A 22,924-nucleotide genomic window follows, 5' to 3' on the forward strand; every position below is an offset into this window, starting at 1 on the left:
TATTAGCTCTGATATTCATACTCCGGTTGTCTATTTTGTAAGAATTTTACCTAGTTACTAAATTTAAATATGTTAGAGTGAAAGTTTTTAAATTTGCTTTAGTTACTGTTATTAGAGTGAACCTGTTCTCTACCTGTGAATACTGAGTACAGCTGAGAAGTTCACAGGATGTCAGGGAAGAAATGGTTGGTATCACTGACTTCTTTCTCTTTGATTTCCCTTTCTTCCCGTTAGTCTATGTCCTATTCAAGTGGTTCTACACTACCTAGCCTCCTTCAAATACCATTATTTCTGCATGATACTAATGCCTATGCTTTTCAGTATCTTCTTACTTGACACGACACTATTTTGTACTTTATTCAGTGTCCATATAGTCATCTTAAATAGCTATTGGTCATGTGCTTTGGGGACACAGAGTGGCATGGAGTGTCCTTATGTAAGAAGGAGAGAGTTGAATTAGTTGATCCTTGGTGGGGGTAGTATGTCTGTGCAGCTAGTTTCTAGATAGCATCACATGGCTGGAATGAACAGTCAAGTGATGAGCAGAGGAAGTTCTCAAAGGAACTGATGATTATGCTGGAAGTTTGCATATATATGGGAGATAAGTTCAAATGCTGGTCTGGCTTCTAGTTGCCAAATATGGGCAAGAGGCAGCTCTTTGTTTTGACTTTTTCTTTCCTTTAAAATGAATGTATTTAAGAGGTTGAAGAGCATCAAGTGAAAATATTACACTCTGAATCTGTCATATACATGTGGATATTTAATAAATGCAACATCTTTCTTATTCTGTCCTCTGCTATATAACTACTAACAGATAAAGATGAAAATGCAGCTCGTAGGATGGTGTTTATCATAGCCAGTCTGAGAATATAGATAAGACACAGCTGGTGTATGTGCATCCCCTGTGACTAATCTGAAGTTATCCCTCAAAGCACAAGATATCCGTTATCCTTTATCAACTGATGTAAATTTTCATTGTCAGTGTACTATATCACTGAGTTACTTATACATATGAAAATGTGTAACAATTTCAGATACATTCTGGGTAAAAAGTAAAAACTTTTGCTAAGATTAATGAAAATAATCATTTATAAGGAAAACTAAAGGGCAAAAACATCTCTGATCATAAAAACTTCCCTGTCTTTTACCTTTGGGTTTTTGGTTTGATCAGGAATGCTTGCTTAACCTCTGGATGCTGGAGCTTCCCGCTTAACCTCCAGATGCTGGTGCTGCCCAGTGGCCAGCAGAACATGACCGTTTAATGGTTTAATCGTAGTGTAGGGTTCCCTGTACATCTCTTGTTTTTTCTCATCTGCTATATTCCATAGTAGAATGTAAAGTTGGATAATATATATAGCCCAGTGTTTGCTTGAACTATCAAGGCAATAGCTATTTTTTTTTCTTTTACCCTGGGGTTTATTTAGGAAGAATCATCTTTTTATTTCATTTTCTTTTTATTGTTGTATTTGTCTACAAAAACCTCTATCTACATAAGCCTGCTCTTGGTTCCTAGCTGTATCATGGTCTGGATATTTAAAAATATTTATTTGCTCATGTTATTCATTTGACTAAAATGATCGTGGAATCTACACAATCTTGCAAGTACACTGACATACACACTTCTGCCTGCTTCAAATTCTCTCAAGCTGTGTAGCATTGATGTTTTGGGTCAAGTAATGTGTTGGTGGAAGAATTTAAGGTCCCCTACCATCTACATTCACTGCAGTATTCCCTCTTTCAGTTTTGACAACAAAATAACTACCAGGTGTCTTGTGGAGGGCCAACTTACTGTTTGTATGCAAGCCACTGCATAGGTCTCTCTTGTCCACCAGAAAAGCGTGGGATTTTTAACCCTTTATTAGTTCTTAAGGAAGCTTATTCTGTTAATTCAGGATCCCCTTTCTTATTCTTACTACCACAAAAATTAATTAAAGAATGGAAGTCTTTAAACAGTTTATCTTTCATTTACAACTTCACAAATACTTTGAAAAGATTTTGATATGGGAGCAATATACGTACCTATGGTGTAAGAGAGTTTTGAATTTTATTCTGTCCCAGGGCTAAGCAGTGGGCTGCTCTCCTCTCTCTGCTGGGCAACTGCAGCATCTGGCAGCTCCCAGTGCTCACAGGATCAGGAGAGTAAACAACAGATATTCTATGGTGCACTAGGTTGCCGGGCTGTTAAGCTACAGGAAGTTAAGTGTAGTAAATGCATCTTTCTCTTCTGATACATTCAGTTTGCAGTAAGTTTATCACATGGAACCTCATGGTAAGTGGAGGCGCATTCATCTATTTTACATTAATTTCCCTGGCTAAAGTATAAAGTCCAGGAACGAAGCAATGTTTCCTGCTATGTCCCCTACTGTATGCCTAGCACCAAGCATACTGCCTTGCATGTAATGGGCACTCATTGTATATTTGCAAGCTTAGTTTTACTTGAATTTGGCTCTTCTTATTTCCAACTAGAAAATAGCTTTTTAAAATCAGTGAATCTTTGCAATCATTACATTCTTATACCTGAACTTTATTTCCTTGATTATTTCAACTTTTAGCCTGTAGGTAGAAATCCAATAAATTTCAGGGGACGAGAGAGTGACTTTTGACATATACGCTACTAGCTGCTTGTTCCTGGTGGCCGTGTCTACATTAGATCACATTATATTACTTTTCATGATGCCATGTCTTTTTAAAGCTATATTATTGACAATTACTGTTATAAAGAAACACGTCCTGAGAAAATTCAATTCAGAACAGAGAATGAGTTGGTAATATTCCATTGATTCTAAGATTTAAGAAATGATGTGACATACACATGTGCCATTAAGAGGTAATAGGGATTTAAGAAAGAAATGAAATGACATATTCTTCCTATGCATATTCACTAGGTTTTAAAATGACCACTAAGTTGCTAAGGACATAAATAATTAGCAGGCTGTTTGAATTTTGCTGATTCTTATTTTGTGTATAATTTACTGAAAATAAACATCACAACACTGCTAGAAAAACATAAACAGAATTAATGATGGTGCAACTCCTCCGAGTCCTAAATTCTATGCTGACAAAGATCTTGAACACAGGAAGCAGAATCTTTGGCAGGTTGGAAGAACTGAGAAATGGGATTTTTTCTGCTTTTGTTGTTGTTTTCTTGCTTGCTTGCTGTTAGTCTTTAAGAATATCTGGCTATATTACATGTACCCCATTCATACTGTGGCATTCCTAATTAGATTATTTTTCTGATTTTAATGATTTTTCTTTAATTTTCTTATTCATTCCACTGGAGAGTGTCGTTAAATACTATTTCTATTTTTATTTCAGACTATTGGGAGTTTTTTCTGACATTTACACTCACCATGGCATATGCATGCATACACACATACGTAAAAAATGTATATTTTTATTGAATTTTTTGAGCATTTCATACAAAACATCTTAATCATCTTTGCACCTCTTTCCTTGTCTCCCTAGCACCCACCCCACTGGATTTCATGCATTCTGTTTTATATATTAAGGCCTATCGAGTCAAGTTAGTGTACCCAGACATCCCTCAGTGCATGTTCATCTACTGGGGTCTAGTCAGGCTATCTAGAGACTCTCCCTTAAAGAAGATCAACTTTCCCTCACACAACAGCTGCCATAGTTCTTTGGCTAACCTTGGAACTTGTAGCCCTTTTTCCCAATTTTATTCTTGGTTTTTGTCTGCTTGAGTTTGTATGGGTCTTACGTATGCTAACATCATTGTTGTAGGTTCATATGAGCAAGGTCTCAGGAATCTGTAAGACTCTGTTTCCACATGGTTATGTACCCCCTCCCCTGGCCCTTATTATCTTTTCACCTCCTCTTCCACAATGGCCCCTGACCCCTGGGTGGGTGGGAGTCCTTTCCAGGGACTTACACTCTCCAGATTCTTATTGTCTGTGCTTTGGCCATTGTAGCCTTTTGTGTTCATTTCCCTCTGTTGCATGAGGGAGTTTCATTGATAAGAGTTAGAGATGCATCGGTATTTTCTTGAGAGATGTATTGCTATTTTCTCTACCCCTTGTTCTGCTTATTTCCATGAGCCTTGGGTGTAGAGGTTCCATTGTAGATGTGTCACTTAAGGTTGGGCATCTCACAGATACTTATTCTCTTTATGTGACCAGTTGTGGAACTCTATAATAGTTTCTGTCTGTTGCAAAAGTAGCTTCTCTGGTGAATGGTGACTGGCATACCTGTCTGCAAATGTAAGGATCCATATTTAGCATATAATAAGAAATTATATTTGTCTAGGGATGTGACAGCCTTAGGGTTTTCTCTAAAATCTATTACCTTTCTAACCATGTGTATTTGGCTATGTTTACAGTATTACACCTGAATTCCCTGCTATTGAGAGGGCTTTAAGTCCAATTACATAACTGGAAAAATTTAGTTTTGTTTTGTGACAGATTCTCCTTCATCCCAGCCTGCCTGGAAGTCACTATTTAGACCAAACTGGCCTTGTTCACCCAGCGATCCACCTGCCTCGGTATCCTGAGGGCTTCGAAGACACACGCCACCATATCTGGCTAATAGTTTCTTTTTCATCTCTGTTATCTTTCAGTTTATTTCATACTGTTGTAATATAAGAAAATTTTAATTTATTATAAAACTTTGCTTAATAGTCACATGTATATAATTGTTTGGATCTACTCCACCTCCCATTCTCTCCCCTCCAATTTCCAGACTGCACCCCCAAGTATTCATTGCCAACTCTCTTTTTAACTTAGTACCCTCTTTAAATATTTTAAAACATTGTCTTTGCATTTAATAGATAAGCACCCCCCCCCCTTGCATATGTTTGCCATGAGCATCTCACCATGATGCTTCACAGGAGAGTGTTCTTTTGCTAGACAAAACTGAGATATAATTCTGAACATAGACCTTGGGGGATTAATGACACTGTTAGGTTATTAGGTACACAGGGATTAGGGAGAACTTTCTTAATCCAACAGTCGTGTGTGTTTGGAATAATTTGTTTTATCTTGTGCAGATCAGTCGTGCAGACAAATTCACCTTCTTTGCCACATTTCAAGAACCAATAAGCCCAAGTCACAAGAAGCCGTGCTTCAATGAATGCCCTTTACTTTCACTTTCCTATCACTATATCCAGCACTTTAATATGCATTTAATAATTCAGTCATCTCTCTTCCTTGGCTGCACACTTTTCATCATGTGCTTCTGGAAGTTTTGAAGGGTTATTATATTGATTGTCTAATTCTCATACTTGAGAGCATATCTTAATATGTAAATTGCAAATACTAAAACATATGTATAGTTACTATGAAATATTAAATTTCTTGAATACATTGTCAGAGAATGAAGTTATAAATATGAATTCATTGGTCTTCCACTATTTTCATACTTACTCTAAACTGTTTATACTGCCAATACATAATAGCTTACACTGCTTTTCTAGAATTTTTTTTTTCCTCCAGAGAAAATATGCCCATTCATGGCATTCAGGAGGCACCAAAGAAGGCCATCCAATGTAGTTATGACATAAATTAATCAAGGAAGGATATCACTCTCTTATTTAAAGGTTTAAAAGCCAATCAGTAATTCTTTAATATCTAATCACTTCTAAGTAGACTGGCTATCATTGGACAGTGATAATTTGTTTCAGGCATATCAAGTTTAGATAACATGTATCCTGACAACGAAATAGCTCATGGTTCTGGAACAAATTCCCCAAAGGAAATCTTGCAGAGTAGAGTTAGCTCCCTCAAACAGAAACTTGCTTCCATGCCTCTAAACTCTTTTCCACTTCAAGATTTGTCTTGTGACCACAATTGAATAAGGAAGGCCATGTTTACTTACCTTCTGATCACCTGCATTGCCTCTATATTTTACCATTGTAATTAGCGGTCATATTGTAGTTCAACATAATACAACATATGTATGTTACACTCTCCATATATTCCAAAACTATAAGAATTCCAAAAGAGATAGGTGGTTGGTATGGTGTTTTATATTCAGAACCAAGAGATGCAAATTCTTGTATTATCTTTGGCCTGGTTTAAGGCTTTTTTAAATATATTTTATTTATTAGTTTAACTTTATGTGTACGAGTGTATTGCCTGCATGTATGTGAGTGCACCCATGTTGTGCTATGCCATAGAGGTCAGAAGAGGGCATCAGATTCCCCTGGAACTGGAGTCAAGGACTGGGAATCTGTCAGTGCTCTTAACTGCTGAGCAATCTCTCCAGCCCCAAGGCTTATTTTTTTAAATTAATTATTATGGGAAATAGTTACAGTCTTTTGAAGAATGAAAAATTTTCATTGATTCAGTGACTGTCAGCAGTAACAAAGGGACAAATATATTGATGCAATATTTAAATCAGTTGAGAATTCCAAAATTAACAGTTGAAAGAATGCAAGCTCATCCACTCCCTGTTCGAGCTTTAACTGATCTCTGTGTGAGTGTGTGCAGCAGTGCTAAAATTAAAAAGAAAATTATAAAATTCTGAATATACCAGAAAAGCAGAAAATTTCTGATTACTCTCTAGAAGGCCGTTTATTTTTTACAATCCCGTGAAATGAACTTATGTACACTATGTCAAAAATTCAAATAAATCAAACCAGGTAGCTATCGCTTCACCTTTAAAAAAAAATAATCGCTGAATTTTATTTTTGCTAACCTTTCTTTTAGCACAAAATAATTTCCTTGTTAGTAAAATATAGAGCAGAATACAGAACAGTTTGAATTGCATATTTTTTCAATTGAACAAAAAATTCATTTTTCTGTGTGGTGCAGGGGATAGACATAGGACCTGAGTCCTAAAAAAATTCTTTCAAAAAGCTCGGCTGCTGTTAAGTGTTATATGGGAACCAGTATTTGTCAGAAGAGAATTTGCTAAATGACTCATCCCTGTGACTCATGTCAGATTCCTTCATTGCAGTGTTGCTTTACAGAACTGAGCATCTATATTTTTTCTATCGGATGTTTCTTTTATATATACAATGCATACATTACTTTTTGCTTTCCTAAACATTACCAACTGCTAAAAACATAAAAGATTGAATTTACAACACATTTGCTAAAAATTTAGAAATTGAATTTTCAAAACATTTGGGGAGGTAAGTTAACATTAAAATAGAATGAGACAGTCACACTTGATTGCACATTCCTGTAATCCCAGCACTTAAGAGGCTGAGGCAGAAAGACAGGGAGTTTGAAGCCCATCTGCTCTACCTAAGGAGACCCTGTCACAAAAAGCCCCAAACAAAACCGAACCAATGGAACCTCTTCCAAGCCAAAGTTACAAACAGGAATACAAAGCAATATATCTCACTGATTGTATGAACTGAATTTAGAACATATTTCCATTCCTATGAATGTCATTGTATACCTAGAGTATTCAATTAGTCACAAGAATTCATCATGTGTTCTTTTAGAAGTTACAGAACCTTTCTATTAGAACATTTGGAAAAATAGTTACATGAAACATTGTAAGGGAAAAATTGTACACCAGAGCAAGCTTAGGAGATGGGGAAATAAAACAAAACAAAACAAATAAAAAAGATAAAATGGGATATGGGTAAACTCAACTTTACTCATGAGAGAGGAAAATTTTCTTCTAAGATACTAAGCTTACATTTTCATACTTCTTTCAGTTAATAGTAACATTTAATTTGTCGACCCTGACTGTTAAACAATTATTAGGAGTAGGAACAGTAGTGAAAAGCTGAAGTAAGGACAAGAACAAAATCAGGTTTGCTACTGCTCATGACAAGGACAGAACAACAAAAATCAGTATACACGAAAATGAATTAGTTCACAAAAATTTAATTGAATTCACTGTGTTCGAAGCTAAAGAACTCGGTGATTTTTTATTTCTCTTTGAAATGCATTACTTACTAAAACCCTTTTTTATATCTAATTAAGAAACACTCTATTACATGACGGTGTCTCTGAAATATGATTTGCTAATGGCTGATAAGTGCTTTAATGTATTATGTTTACTCGTTGTAGTTAGCTTTCGGTTGTTTCCATAAGTTCCATGAACAAAACAACTTGGGGATGAAAGGGTTTATTTCACCCTGCAGATTATAGTCATTATCTAGGGAAGCCAAAGCAAGAATTCAAACATGAGCTTGAAGCAGAAAACAAGGAGGAGCATAACTTACTGACTGGCCCTTCTGGCTCACTCTCAGTCAGCATTTTTACACAACTAAAGCCAACCTCCCCAGGGAAGGCACTGCCCACAGTAGGTGGTGCCCTCCTACATCAACTGGCAATCAAGAAAATGCACCTCAAGAATGTCAGAGGCCAGTTTGATGGAAGTGATTACTCAACTGAGTGTCCCTCTTCTCTAGTGTCTCTAGTTTGTGTCATGCTGACAATAAAATCTAACCAGTATAAATACCCTAACTACACTGGATACATAATTACATATTCAGCTAAACTTACTTTCATCAAATAATGATTATCCAGAGGAAAATGACAGTAGTAGACATTCAGCAATGCTTTAGAAGATGGAATTTCTTCATCTTTGGTGTTTTATTTTCATGATTCTTATCAATCCATTGTCAATTAATAGGAAATCTCTCCACATTCACAGAAAAGAATTTGAATCAATTGGAATATTGTTTTCATGCCCTATTTTAAAATAGATCACAAACACTAGTCACTTGGTTTCTAAATGTTCTATGGAAATCTTGTACCTCTTAAGTTTTCCAGAAGTCTTCTTCAACCAACTTTTACAAGGGGGGATGGAGGGAGGAAGAGAGAGATAAAATAGGAAAGATAAATTCCATAAGCTAAAGTTCTCTGATCGATTACAGGGCTACAGTACTGACTGTCCCTCAGCAAATATCCATGTGCTTGTGTTAAGCAAGGCCTATTCAAGCTTGAAGGATGAATGTGAAAAGTCCTATGATTTTCCTGTTACTGCTTATATTGTATGGCTGCATGAGTGTAGTACATGTGGTATACATGTATATGTGTGTCTCACATATAATAAAATATTCTTCCAATTTCCCAGCATCCTCATGGTGGCTAACAATGATCATAACTCCAGTTCCAAGGGATATGACGCCCTCTTTCTACCACTGTGGGCACTGCACTACACAGATGTGATTACATACAAGCAGGCATTACACTTAAACACATAAAAAAGATTAAAAATAATAAAATAATTTTAATAACCTCCAGAATCTAATAATCCTCAGTGTTTAAGACTTTACAGACTACAACCATAACTGATTGTTAATCATGTTTTAATAAGAGAAAAAACTAATTATTGCTGAATAGAATTTAATAAGTTTACTTTTTCAAAATATAAGTTATATCAGTAAAAATACAAACCAGTCTTTGATTATTTAACCTATGAAAAATCTTTAGCACTGGATTATAGGGACTGGGGAAATGGCTAGGGGTTAAGAGCACAGAAGACCCAAATTCTGTTCTCAGCACCACATAGCAGCTAACAACCATCCATAACCACAGTTCAGGGGACCTCTGTAGGGATTGTACAACATAAGTGCACTTACATACATGCAGATAATACACTCATACACTTAAAATTTAAGAAGTTGAAATTATAAAAAATGATTCCATTAAAAGGAAGATATGGCTTTCATAGTTTATTTAGTATGCAATGAATATAAAGATTGTTATCAATATGGAATGTATGTTATTTGTAATTTCTCCTGTTATATGTATTATACACTTTGAAGGAGATCATCAAAACTGTAACAAATTAAATTGTCTTTATTTGGCACCTTAACCAGGTCAGACTAAGAATTAGTGAACTGTTCTTTTCTCCTGGAAATCATACTTAATGGTTTTGAGATTTGGGAAATGATCTTAATCATATAAATTGGTAAATAATATTTTGTTCATTGTAATCTGTTGCTTTGACAATTTCATTTGTAGATGATATCAAAATATGAGTAAAAATAAATGTATAGCTTTAGGTATTTGTTTTATCTTGTATATGCACATATTGATTACTTGATAAGATGGCTTAAAGAAGAATTATAATTCTTGAAATTAAGAATTATGGAGCAAGAATTCCTGGTCAAACTTTTTTTTGTTACTTGAGAGTATTAAATTCAAGAGAGTCATTTGATTCTGGCTAAATTCTTCACAATTTTTGTGCTCTAGTTTCTTTATGCATAAAATAAGACTGATAATAGGGACTATTTCATAGAGATATTGAAATGGCTACATGAATTAATATATTTATAGTAGAGCATTAATTGTCCATAGTAGGTGATAAACAAATATGAGTTATAATTATTTACTTAAATGTATAATTGAAAATGAGTGAGGCATACAATTTAAATAATTATGAGACACATCATAACATTAGAACATACATGCATATTGCTAAAACAAAGACACAAGCACATTGAACATGGAACAGGAATTTTGATCAGAAGATCAAGGTAAAAGGAAATGATAAAATATCCACCAATAGACCCATGTCCTCAACTGCCTGTCTGGTGCATGAGGAAAATGAATAAATTGTTCAGTACAATCTGCCTTGTTGAAAAGATTTGGAAGAAAGATAGGACCACGCCAGAGCACTGTACTCAAATAGAAGCTCACAGAATCCAGAACTTGCTTTTTTGCTTTTTTCATTTGTTCAGAGGTGGAAAGGAAGAACAGGGACTGCGACTAAGTCACTTCAGACAAAATCTCATATTTCCTTTGAGATAGAAGTGTGCATTTAATAAAATAGTTGTTTGTATTCTATTTCAATGATAAAACACCCATTCTATTTCAATGATAAAACACCCAGATACTGGGACAACCAAATGTGGCTGAGGTTTTAATAATTTTGAATGAGTTGAGGATGTTTTAAGATGTTACCTGCTTCTTCCAATGCATTTTGTGTGCTTTGGTCTTTCTTTTATTGAGCTTTGTGATCTATCTTTTCCTTGTTTGTTGGATCTTTCATTTCTTTGGTAATTCTATGGCACATCTATTTCTACCTCTACTAATAGCTTAGATTTACCATAAAATTATGATACTCCCATGCCTTTTATACACACACACACATACATATATATGTATATATATGATAGTATGTCCACAATGCACTTTGAATGCTTTATAAATAGTAATTTCTTAAATCTTCACAAAAACCTTATGGATTAGGTGTTGCAGCTATCTTCATTTCATAGAAGAGAAACTAAGATACAAAGACATTTAGTGCCTTGCCCAAGGTAGTTTAGCTTAGTGTTAGAGTCAAGCTCCTACTAAAGTGACTTTCTCTTGCCACTTGTACTACAGGAGAACGTTTCCTTTCTGTGCAAAGAAATCAATGGTTCTGCTCCCATTATTACATTTTAACTGCCTACTTTAAATTCTACGTATGTTGTCCTCTTACAATGTGCTCAAATCACTGGCATTATTGATCAGATTATACATAGTGAAACATTTTTGAATACATGTCATAACAGCATGATTCATGAAAAATGGTAGAAGAGTAGAGTACTCTATATTTTATAAACTTTGCATAAAAATCCAATTTTTAAATTTCTCTTGATAAAAGATAAAATTTGAAGGTTATAATATGCCACATTTAGTTTTGAAGGCAGCTTTTTTGAGTATATGTCAATCATTGTGATAAGAGTTAATTTGGTATGACAATTTTAATGTTACACAGGGTTTTACAAATCATATTTAACATTTCAAATCCTTATCTATCATAGAAACATTATTTATTACCATTGAAAACTGGGTATAATTTAAATATATATTATCTATGTAAACCAAAAAGATGTTGTCATTATATGAAGGAAAAAAAGAAGTTAATCAAAGGAAAGTGGTTGAGTTAAGAAAAGGCAGTTAGTTTAGCTTTCAAGCAGTCAAAATCATGTTTTGAACACCCTGTAATATATGACTAAAAGACACAGCTGGGGGGGGGCTATCCACATTAACTTGAATTCTATGTATACATTAGTATATGTGAGTTTAGGCAAATTATACAACTTCTCTTTGTTTCCCAGTTAATAAAGTAGCATTCCAAATTTACTGCCCTGCAGAATACTTGTAAGGACAAACAGATTTAGTGAGCAAAATGTTAAACAATGCCTCAACTGTGCACTCAGTAGCAGCTTTTTTTGCTATGACAATGGTTATAATAATGAGAGGAAGAAGATAAGGAGAGAGGAGGAAGAGGGCTTTATTGAGTTGTGGTCTAGTGGACTAAACAGCAGATAAAGGGTCACCTCGTGTAAGTGTATTTTTGCAAACAAGTTGTTCTTTTGTAGAGAATATATAATGATTAGATAAAATCTATAGTTTAGTACAAATAGCAAAAATATGTGGTAAAGTTGTGGTGACAGTTTTCTGAAAAAATAAATAGAACATTATTTCTCACAGCTCAAGAGGTTCCTTGTCCAAACAGGGTGTTAGCAGGTGCGGCTTACTCCGAGGCTTCCTTCTTGCTGTACTCAAAGGTGATTTTTCCTTTGCAAACATATCCCTGGTACTTCTCTTTATGCCCAAAATGTCTGAGGAGATCTGTTAAATTTGATTAGATCCTACCCTAACAGGCTAATGTTAACCTAATTAGCAACTGAAGGCTCCTATCTTCAAGTTCTATTATATTCTGATACATTGGGAGTTAGGAATCCAACAAATGAATGAGGGAATAAAGAAATTACTTTGCCATCACTTCTATGTCAGGATGTACAAGGTTCAAAATCTGATGGAAATATTTGCAACAGAGCTTTAGCTTCATTCATGTAGAAATGAAACGTATATCAGTTAGAAAAACTGTTTTGTTTTTGCTCTCCTAATTCTAACAAAATTGTTGTCACCTTTCTTTGAGAACTAGGAAAAATTATAAACACTTCTCTTTATATACATCTGGGAAAGAAGAGGGCACTGTGGGCTAAACATTGCCTGCAAAAATGAGAATTAAAAATTCCTAAATATATCACTTGTTTCTAAGTCATTACAAATCAGACCTGAGAAATGTGTTTTAGGATCAGTGACTTCAACCCATCAAAGCTGTGTGATTGACAGTTTGATATCAAGCACCACTCATGTAAATAATGAAGTGTCATTCCCTATGCTGTTTTCAGTTAAACAGGCTGCTTCTTAATACATCATGTTCTTGAATTATGCAATGTAGGACTACATATTTTATAAAATATGTATGTATGTATGTATGTATGTATGTATGTATGTATGTGTGTGTGTATGTATTGAATTTTCCTGGCCAAAATAAAATCTATTGAAACATTTCCTCAATACATCATATATTGCTGTACACAGTTGATAAATGTATTATTATAAAAATAATTTATTTTAGCTAGCTGAAGTAAATCAAGTAAAGTAATATACTACTTTGTTTATTATAGTAGTTGCCTGAAGTTGAATTCTAAAATGTTATTGAAGGAGAATCCAAGGAGGAAATGATTATAGAATGTGTTTCCATGTCTATTTGTAGAGAGGCGAGTATAAATCAGAGTATTACTTTTACTGTTGCCCAATTGAACTTGCTGTGTGACTTGCAGGAATTTTGAGATGACAACTGTTAGTCCATGACACTTATTGATCTGTTTACTGGAATCTTCTCAGGCATATATTTTGAAACTAAAATAAAAGTGGCAATTTAAAAATAGATAACAGGTATACTGAAAAGAAAATAATGTAGTTGTGAAATGGAGGAAAGTACTTTTTATATGGTGTTGTTAAGTTAGGTTCTGTTTCATATCCCTTGATTTTCAAAACATGCAGCATAGTCAACATTGCACTGTCTTCTTATTTTACTTCTAGCTCCATTTCACTAATGGCCCTTTTCTCCTGGAAAAAAAATGATTTTTATGTCTTGATTGCTCTTGTATGTTAAAAAAATGAAACCTTTGGTAGACTGTCAAAGTGTCTTTATCATGCTGGTCTGCACCATTGATCAATTCAAGATGCGCCTTCATCTATTTTCTTTTTCATCTGCATTCTTAGCATAGTATCTTAGGCATCTCTAGCAATCCTTACCAGAACAAGAGCAAAGCATGAACCCAAAGAATGGCCCAAGTACTACAGGGTGCCAGTTTCCTCCTTCCGAGCTTTTCTTTTTTCTCTAACTCCCTGAAGTCTAATTTTTGTACCAGTTTGTGCATGGAGCAGTCATCTCCAGGTGAACTTGGATGTTTCCTATTAGAATGAAACATACCCTAACCATACTCAATACTCTACAGTTCAGGTTTCTATCCAATTCTCTGTCATTTTGTGTTCATGTCCAACTTGATTTTCCTTCTAACTAAAATGCAACTTCTTCTCTGTTTTTGAAATCCAGTAGTCATCTCAAACACTCAAGTGCTCTTCCCTAGTGTTGTCCAATAAAATGAGGTTCGGTATGATTTTATTACAATTTACCCATTCTTGTAATAAAATCCAACATAATTTCTATTGGGTAGTAAGAATACCTTTGTGTTCAGATAGAGATACACTTTCACATTCATTTTTCAGTTGGGAAAGAACTGGAGTGGCTAATATGCTATTAAAGTATGACAGCTAAGATGTGCAATGCTTGGACCCAGCATTAAAGATCTAACACATAAAGAAGGATGCCTTCAAAAATAGTGAGAATCACAAGCATACTGTATCTAAAGTCTATATCAGTATATGAAGTGCATATAATCTAGATGAGTATTTCTTACCCAAAATATGCAACTGCCAAAATGAAATTTTTCAAAAACTATAATAAAGAAACGAGTAAGTTTTATTACAAATGATTATATCTGGTTGCATTTTGACAGATGGGGGTTTGCCTAAATGTAAGGTCCTGACCTTCGCAAATGGCCCCAGTGCACATAACAGACTGTCAGTGCTCCAGAATTGGATCAAGGCGCTGCTCTACTATGCCGGATGAAAATGCAGTCACCTCATTGTATAGAAGAAACCGTTTACTATGTAGAGCTTTTCCATGTCTAAGAAGGTGTTCCAGTATTTTTTCTAATATTATTTCTTATTTGTTAGCAAAAGAAGTCTTAAAGAAATATTATTGGAATAATTTTGTGATGGTTAATAATGCTTATTACAAATATGTGTTTGTATGGTCACATTCTTCCTATTTCTTTATAACATTGACTCCAATTAGATTTGTTTCCTGCTATTAATGACTCTAATGTCTTTAGGATGGATGGCAAAATATTAGTATGTGAGGTTTTGGCTGACAGGTGTGAAGAACTGTGAGTAAATATATTTGAAAGAACACTTTTTAAAGAAATAAGATATGGTTCTACAGTAAAAATGAAAAGTTTTAGAAGAAAAACATGTTTCTCAAAATTTTTAGTAGCCTGAGCAGATTGGGGCAAACAGTTGGAGATGGTTACGATAGTTCTAAAACAGCTATGCTTCCAGGACTAAAGTCATAGCAGCTTGTGTTTCTCCATGCTTGAGTATTTAGGGTCTTAGGGTTTAAGAAATTTTCCAGTGGTTAGGAATTTATATGTTCGCATGTTAAATTTTTCTTACATAAATTCCTTAGTTAGTAGGATTCTATAACTTTAAATTTGTTGAAATTGCAAAGATTTAGTGACTGATATTTTTCTTAGCTGTACAATATTGCAAGAAGTAAAGCCAAGGATATTGGAACACTGGATTTCTTTCTAACCAACAGTCCTAGAATTTTCCATGTACCTAGGGCCTAATAGTAATCAGGCTAAACTTAAAGTAAAGAAGACAGTGGCCACTGGGGAAATTAAACCAAGTACCTCTTTGAATTTACTTTGTCTCTTGGAATATCATGGGGCTTATATATGAGGAAAACACTGAGGATATTTATTTTATCTATGAATCTGAATTGCATAAGTTTGCTTTATAGAAGGCTTTATTAGGACTAGGGGAGAAAAATATCTTCATAACTTGAGTTTTTTTCTGTGAAAATCTCCGCATTTGTGCCTTTAATATATTTAACAGCATAGAGGTTAGAAATCAACTCTGATTACTGAGATAATGTATGCTAAGTGCCTTGAGATATACAAAACATTGTTTAGATGTTAGATATTATTAGATTATTTAAAAAACAAATGTTTCCTGGAAAAACAAAAACACAGCCATAAAATACTACATTGAGAATTTAAATAAATTTCCTTTATCCTGTTTATCCTCTCTTTTCACATTATAAACAGACACACACACACACACACACACACACACAAAATCCTATTTTTTTCACACAGGTGTTCCAAATTCTCTTATACTGTCTAAAATGTTACCATTAAGCACAGAAATGTGTAATTGTTTTTATTAAAGTACTCAGTTAGCAGAATCTTTGGGAATTAAAATGAATAGGCAGAGGAAGGAAGACCATGTGAAGGCCAAATGATGAGTTGGATAAGAATTTCCCACCTGGAGCATTTAGGAAAGATAAGGAACACAGAACACACATTAGTTACCAAGGATACTCTGATAAGAACACTGCTAAGAATGTTTTATGATGTTTGTACAATCCAAGAACCTTAAGTCCTACTGATAATAAGCAGTGATTTTATTACCTGTTGGGGAAAAGGAGGGCAACTTCTCTTATGTCTCATAAGTTCCACCTTCACTGTAGCTCATTACCATGGTCTTTCCTCAAAAAGATAAACAGAAAGATGTCAGGCACAATCTAAGCAGGTAACCAAAGAGAGCACAGCTTTCAAGACATGGTAACTTAATTATTCAAACTGATAGGAATTTCTAAAATTTTACCTTAAAATATGCATTTTTCGCCATGGCTAAACAGTAATGTGCAGAACAGATTTCAAGCTTTTGCAATTCATAATCTAAAAATCAAATTACTGGTCAAGTAGAGGAGACAGTAAAACTGCCAGTAGGCTTTGGGATGAGTGATGATTTCCTAGTTATACTTTGCATGTACTTCAACGTCCTCTACTTGCTATCTGATACTCCTGGCTGAGGCCTCTCAGATTAATGATAGGGACAGGAGGTGATAGGATAGGGATACTCTAGTGTTCAACTATGTTGTTTGTCTCTCAGATCTCGTTATATTTTTCTGGTAAGTTCAATAGCTTTGAAGAAGCTTCCCTCTGCTTAAAAAAAGGAATTGAATAGATTTGTAATGTTTAGGTACAGGAGTGTTTCCTGTTTATTGAGACACAGCTTTGCTACGTAGCTCAGAGGCTGGCCTGGAAGTTGCCATCCTCCTGCCATAGCCTCCTGAGTGCTAGGATCAGAGATGTCCATCATTATGCCAAGTTAGTGTTCTTTGTCAAGTGGCAGTATTTTATTATTCTTATGATTAGCTTCCAATTAGAATGCACCATGTTTTAAAATCTATACACCTTCAATGGGTCTGATGATCTTTACAGAACAATGCTAAGTAAAGTCTAGCCCATCTCGCTTTTCCCTTTTCACAAGAAGGCTAGTGAAAAGCTCAACCAGGGTAAAATGTGGTCTGTGGCAAACTCAGAAACTGATTGAGAAGATCACCAATATTTCATGAGACTTTGGTGCTCCACTCACAATTCTGCCCTCTTGCAATTTTTAGATCTGGACTCTGACTAGTTAATAGATGATGGAGCTTAGAGGAAAAAGGGAGAGAAAGGGAAGATCACAGGGACAAGAGCAGGAAAAAAGAGAAGCCCACTGTGGACCACTGGTTTCTCTTAGTCCTGCCCGAGTTAGAGTAGGGTGGAAATTTTAACTGATTAAGATTAAAATCTTGATAATTTAAAGCATTTGGGAACTACTTATCGGTTAAAGTGTATGTCCAAAATTCAGTTGTGGTAAAAGGAAGATGGAAACTCCAAAGTTGATTCTGGAATGCTTTAGAGTTGAAAATATGAATGATTTTCTCAGCCAGTGTTGAGGGCTGCTGTCCAGGCTGTTCTGAAAAGTGCCTGTGCTTTATTGCATTGAATCCCCATGGGCTGGATTCCTTTTGCTGTTATTGAGGAATGTGGAACCAAGAGTGAAAACCAAACATGTGTGAGCCACGTGAGATCACTCAGCATGCGGTGGCTAGGATAATTATCCCAGATCCCCACAAATACAGCATTTTTATCCACATGGATAGATTTTGGAACTGGTAAATCATGACCATGGACAGTAGAGAAAAGGTTGCTGTGAGGAAATTTCTGAAATTGTCTATGGCCATATCTTCTCACCATGCTTGATCTTGTTTGACACCCAGGGTAGGGAAGTTCAAGCAAACATGTGGCAGCTTGAACATCAAAGCAAAGGCTAGAAAGCCTTACTATTAGTCTGTAGTGACAAGTCAACTTTTGGCACAGTCAAGGGTCCTAATTCAAGCAGAAAGCATCTATATCCAAGTGTTTAATCATCAGAATGCTCAAGAGAACATGACAAGAGTACCAGGAAATAGATTTCCTATGTTCACTCAAGTCAGATGTAATAAAAATATTACAACTGACTGGGTTTTGGATCAGGCATGAGATTACATTAGTCAGCAAGCAAGAGCTCATGTCCTCATGCGTTCTTTTTAGGAAGCGAAGTCGAAGTGGGTGGTTGGTCTTTTAACCGCTTTCATATTTCTAGTTCCAAACACATGACTTCCCAAACTTGGCTACATGCAAAGTAATTTTCAGATGTGCTAAGAGACAGTTGCCCCATAGCTTTTCTGCTCCTGTTTGTTGTTTTCTAGTATGTTAAAATGGAAAGGCCTCCACTCTTGCTTTAGCTGCCTCTTATCAAGTGTTCATACAGCAGGTGGTTCTGAAGACTCCACTGCTTCCAGACATATGCACCTGCCAACTACACCTAGTGCTCACGGCTTTCCCTGTGGGATTTGGTCCTTGTGTCTTTTTAGATTTCCTTGACCCCCTGAGTTTCCTAATACCGAATCTCTTTTTCCTTTCCTTGTCCATCTACCCATCCATATCCTTGCCTCTTTCTTCCCCAAATCATGCTTGATCAAAACGATTCTTTTTTGTTTTTGTTTGTTTCTATCAAGGTCAAAGGCAGAGTGATATGACCTCATAGAATGGTTTCCCTTGTTTATTTTCCTCTGTTTTAGTTAGTTGTATTTTTAAGTAGTAAATGTCTATTTCCTCTAAAAATACTACCTTAGTTTCCAGTGTTATCAACCATACTTCAATAGCTTGGAGGAAAGATTTTCTGAATAAAGTTACCTGTCATGATTATAAATAAGCATCTCAGAAGTAGAAAAGTGATAGCAGAAATCTTAATGCAGATATCTAGCATGAATCTTCAGAAATGCATTGAAAACTTGTTTTTAAACCATTTTTATTTGAAATAAAAGCTGGATTAATTTAAGCAACACATTAGAAAGGCTTTCTTAAAATACACAGCTATGGAAATAATAAACAGAGCACAGGCTATATATTAACTTTCTCTCACTATAATAAAATACTTGAGATAATTAAATTATTAAAGGTTTGTTTAGGTTATGTTTTGGATCTTCTTCCATAGACCTATTGTCACAAGCCTCTGGTGGGAGTTCAGATGGCAATGGTGGGGATTACATGGTGGAGATAAGCTGCCTACATTATGCAACAGAACAGAGCAAGAAGGATGAACTGGATCTCACAGCCTCCTTCATGGGCACACTCCTGATAACCCCAGAGCCTCCCACTAGGCCCAGCTTCATATGATTACTTCCACTTCCTAAAAGCTCAACTGGGGACTACACATTCAACTCATGGACCAGACTATAGCAGGCTACCTCAAGGCTTCTGTCAGAATAGTGTACAATTATTAAGGACAGACGTGTATCATTGGAACAAAAATCAAAAAACTTCAAGACTGGAAGAAGTAACTCAGCCTAGGTCAAAAGAACATTTGGAAGTTTTCTTGTGTTTCATTTTCTAGAAGGCATGCCAGTACAATGGTTTCACGGTCCATCCTCTTTGCACTTTGGAATATCAGTGATGATATCAAGTTGTTTTGAGCAATCAAAGCACCTGAGTAGATGCTATCAAGCCCATGCTTATCTTCCTAAGAGGAAAGGCTATGCTGCAGGCACACACTGGAAGAAAACAAAAGGCCACCACATGCATCTTTTAACATTTCTTAAAATGTGTGTGTGTGGTGTATGTGGTGTGTGTGTGTGTGTGTGTGTGTGTTATATCAAGACTGTACTAGTTTGAAATTTTGATTCCCTGACTTCTTTACTATGTGGCCCACAATCCTTTGTCTTTTAAAAAGTATGTATACAAAAGTTAAAAACTATTTTCATAAACTTTCATCTGTAGTTTAAAGCATATAAACTTGCAAAACATTAAAATAAGCAAAGATTTGCACAGGAAGATTTGTTTACATATATAATATTTTTTGTCTCTGGTTTTCTCTTTCTCTCTCTCTCTCTCTCTCTCTCTCTCTCTCTCTCTCTCTCTCACACACACACACACAAACACACATAAACACACAAACTGTGCTGTGTTAAGTTTCCAGAGACGGTGGACTGACCTTTAAGATGTATCCTTGTCAGCTCTTCTGCCATTACAGGAGCCTGGCATTTAATAAACACTTGCTGGCTGAACGCAAAAATGAGTGAGTACTATCCAAAGAAAAGTGTGGATTGAATGTATGTAATTGGATTTTATGCCTCTAGGCACTTGTATTGCAGATTCCGAGTCCAAACATTATGGTAATTTCTTCTCCTGCAGCAAATACCTTGCTATTTTCAGGGCTTCTGAGTGCTCATGTTCAGCAGTGCTATGTGGAGGTGTCTGGAAACTCCTCAAAGCCCATCTCTGAGGAAAGCTTGGCTTTGGTGGAACTAAGAGCTGAAATTTCAAATCTACTGGAAGACTGAAATTAATATGTTCTATAATTTTAAGCCTTGGCCTATTGAGTAAGAATTTCTCTTCTTTATTGTTAAGTCGCTGTTACTATGAAGCTGTTTTGTCAGATAAAATCATAGATATTTTATTGTCAGTTATCTTTGATGTTTTATTTCCTCTAGGAGAACTGATTTGACTTTAGAAACTTTTGTTCTTATTCAGTATTTCCTTTCCATGTTCTTTAAAATATATCTGCCAAGAAACCATAATTCACCTTTTTGCAAAATGTCAACATTTTCAAATTTAAGGAAAAACTACCTTGCCAACAGTGTTATTTCAGAAGTTTGATTCATCTTGCTATATTCAGTCTATTTTTAAGGATTTTCCAAATTGAATTTTGAGGTTGGTGCTTGTTCCAAGTTGGAGCAGTGTGCAATATGTTGCAGTATGAGTGAATGGGGGAGAGAAAGAGATCCAGGAATAAACACAGCCAGGGGAGTGCTCACAGCAAAATCTCTCTCTTCATGTCTCCACCAATGGGACGGAATCTGCCAGCTGGCATCATGCCCTCAAAGTCACAATGAATCTCATTTATCAAGAAGTGAGATTATTACTTTAGATAAATATTTTCATTTATGTGAAGTACTAAGTATGGTTGAATAATAAAAGAATTATCTGGCTCTTCATTATTGTGAATCAGAGGTAATTTAGTCTTTAGCTATACTGGAGTGTTTGTGTAGTGTTCATCATGTAGTAGGTATTCAATGATGTGGGTTTAGTGATCACTGAGGCACAGAACATCTACACCTTCTGGTCTAGCTCCTTCCAACCCTAGGATGTTCTCTTCTCATACTCACTGCTCTGCACCAGACCCTGTATAATTAGATTTAAAAGAGTAAGACAAAAGTTCAGCTATCAAAAAAGTCAGAGACATGAGGGACACAGGTCTGTCATTCTAAGGGAGAGATGCTCCACAGGAAATGGAGGAAACTTCATCAAGGGAGATCATCTTCTTACAACATATGCAACTACATTGGAACAGTCTGAATTAAACTCTTCCATTTGGACATGCAAAAATTTAAACAGACACATTTTTCTTCTGTATTCTTTATGCAGCATATACTTTCAATTTAGCAAATGTCTATGCTTTTTTGAACAGTAACATATATGTTGTTTGGTCAAAGCAGTATCGCTCAGTAAATAATTTTAATCAATAAAATGAATCCACTAGGTTAGCTTCAGATTTATGTTGTAAAAATATGTAATGATTTTATCTCTGTCAAATCTATTACAATCTCAATTTTCTTGTGTTTATGTTTTAAGGAAGTATGTTTCAACTACATGGCTTGGCTTGTAGCTTGAAAGGAAAACTTATGTTCTGTAAAATTGGGGATTGCAAACTTAAATCTATAACTACCATCAAGAAAAATAAAAATCAAGCCAAATTATCTCTTTGGAACTGAAATTATATTTCACTATCTCTATTATGTAGATCCTGCATTTATATATACATTATAGATGGATAATTTTCATTTAGGAGCATTCAATGCTAACATATTTTCCTATTTTTCTGTGTTTAGCTAGTCTTTTTTTCTGGAGCTGAGGACCAAACCCAGGGTCTTGCACTTGCTAGGCAAGCGCTCTACCACTGAGCTAAATCGCTAACCCCAGCTATTCTATTTTAATAATATCTTTCATTGTGCTTTTTACAGCTGTTTCATACTGCTGAAACTTTTATTTGTCCTTTAAAAATGTTCACATGTAACTATTTTTCTATTTAGGAATAGTCAAGTACTTTTAGGAGATTTTTTAAAATTTTCTAACACTTTTTTGTCTTTAAATATGATAGTGATTGCATGTATTCATGGGCTACAGTGTGACATTTAAACACATGAATACAATGTGTACTTTCAGATCAGAGTAATTATCAATCTGTCACTCAGATGTTTATCAGTTCTTTGTGTCAAGGACATCGACAATCACCTCTACCGCTGTTTTGTAAGGTTCCATTGATAGTTGTCACACATAGTTACCCTATTGAGCCTCATGTCATTCCAGCCATCCCACTACATCCTCTTACTCATTAACCATCTTGTCTCCACCCCTCCCTTCTCACACCATTCCCAGGTCAAGGAAACCACAAGTGTTTCCTCTATTCCTTGAGGTCAATTGAAAGTCTTTCTCATTAATGCTTCATGCTGATTTTGGAATCCATTTCACAAATGAAATGAATCA

The 22,924-nt window shown here is 35.3% G+C and overlaps 1 protein-coding gene across 2 annotated transcripts in view; it reads left to right on the forward strand.

Annotated features, from left to right (window-relative positions):
* Window positions 1–22,924, forward strand: part of Kcnj3 (potassium voltage-gated channel subfamily J member 3) — a 155,115-nt gene that overhangs the window by 60,740 nt on the left and 71,451 nt on the right. Inside the window, exon 3 of one of the 2 annotated variants that reach the window (XM_029563438.1) lies at window positions 19,377–19,717. The exons of the other annotated variant lie outside the window; for it this stretch is intronic. Within the exon in view, the coding sequence (XP_029419298.1) occupies window positions 19,377–19,558 (182 nt within the window). The 3' untranslated portion in view covers window positions 19,559–19,717. Of the gene's footprint in view, window positions 1–19,376; window positions 19,718–22,924 lie in introns of those variants that run through there. 2 annotated transcript variants of the gene reach the window in all.

This window comes from Nannospalax galili, unplaced genomic scaffold, assembly GCF_000622305.1.
Source record: "Nannospalax galili isolate Female #2095 unplaced genomic scaffold, S.galili_v1.0 scaffold376, whole genome shotgun sequence".
In the NCBI taxonomy this organism is placed as follows: domain Eukaryota; kingdom Metazoa; phylum Chordata; class Mammalia; order Rodentia; family Spalacidae; genus Nannospalax; species Nannospalax galili.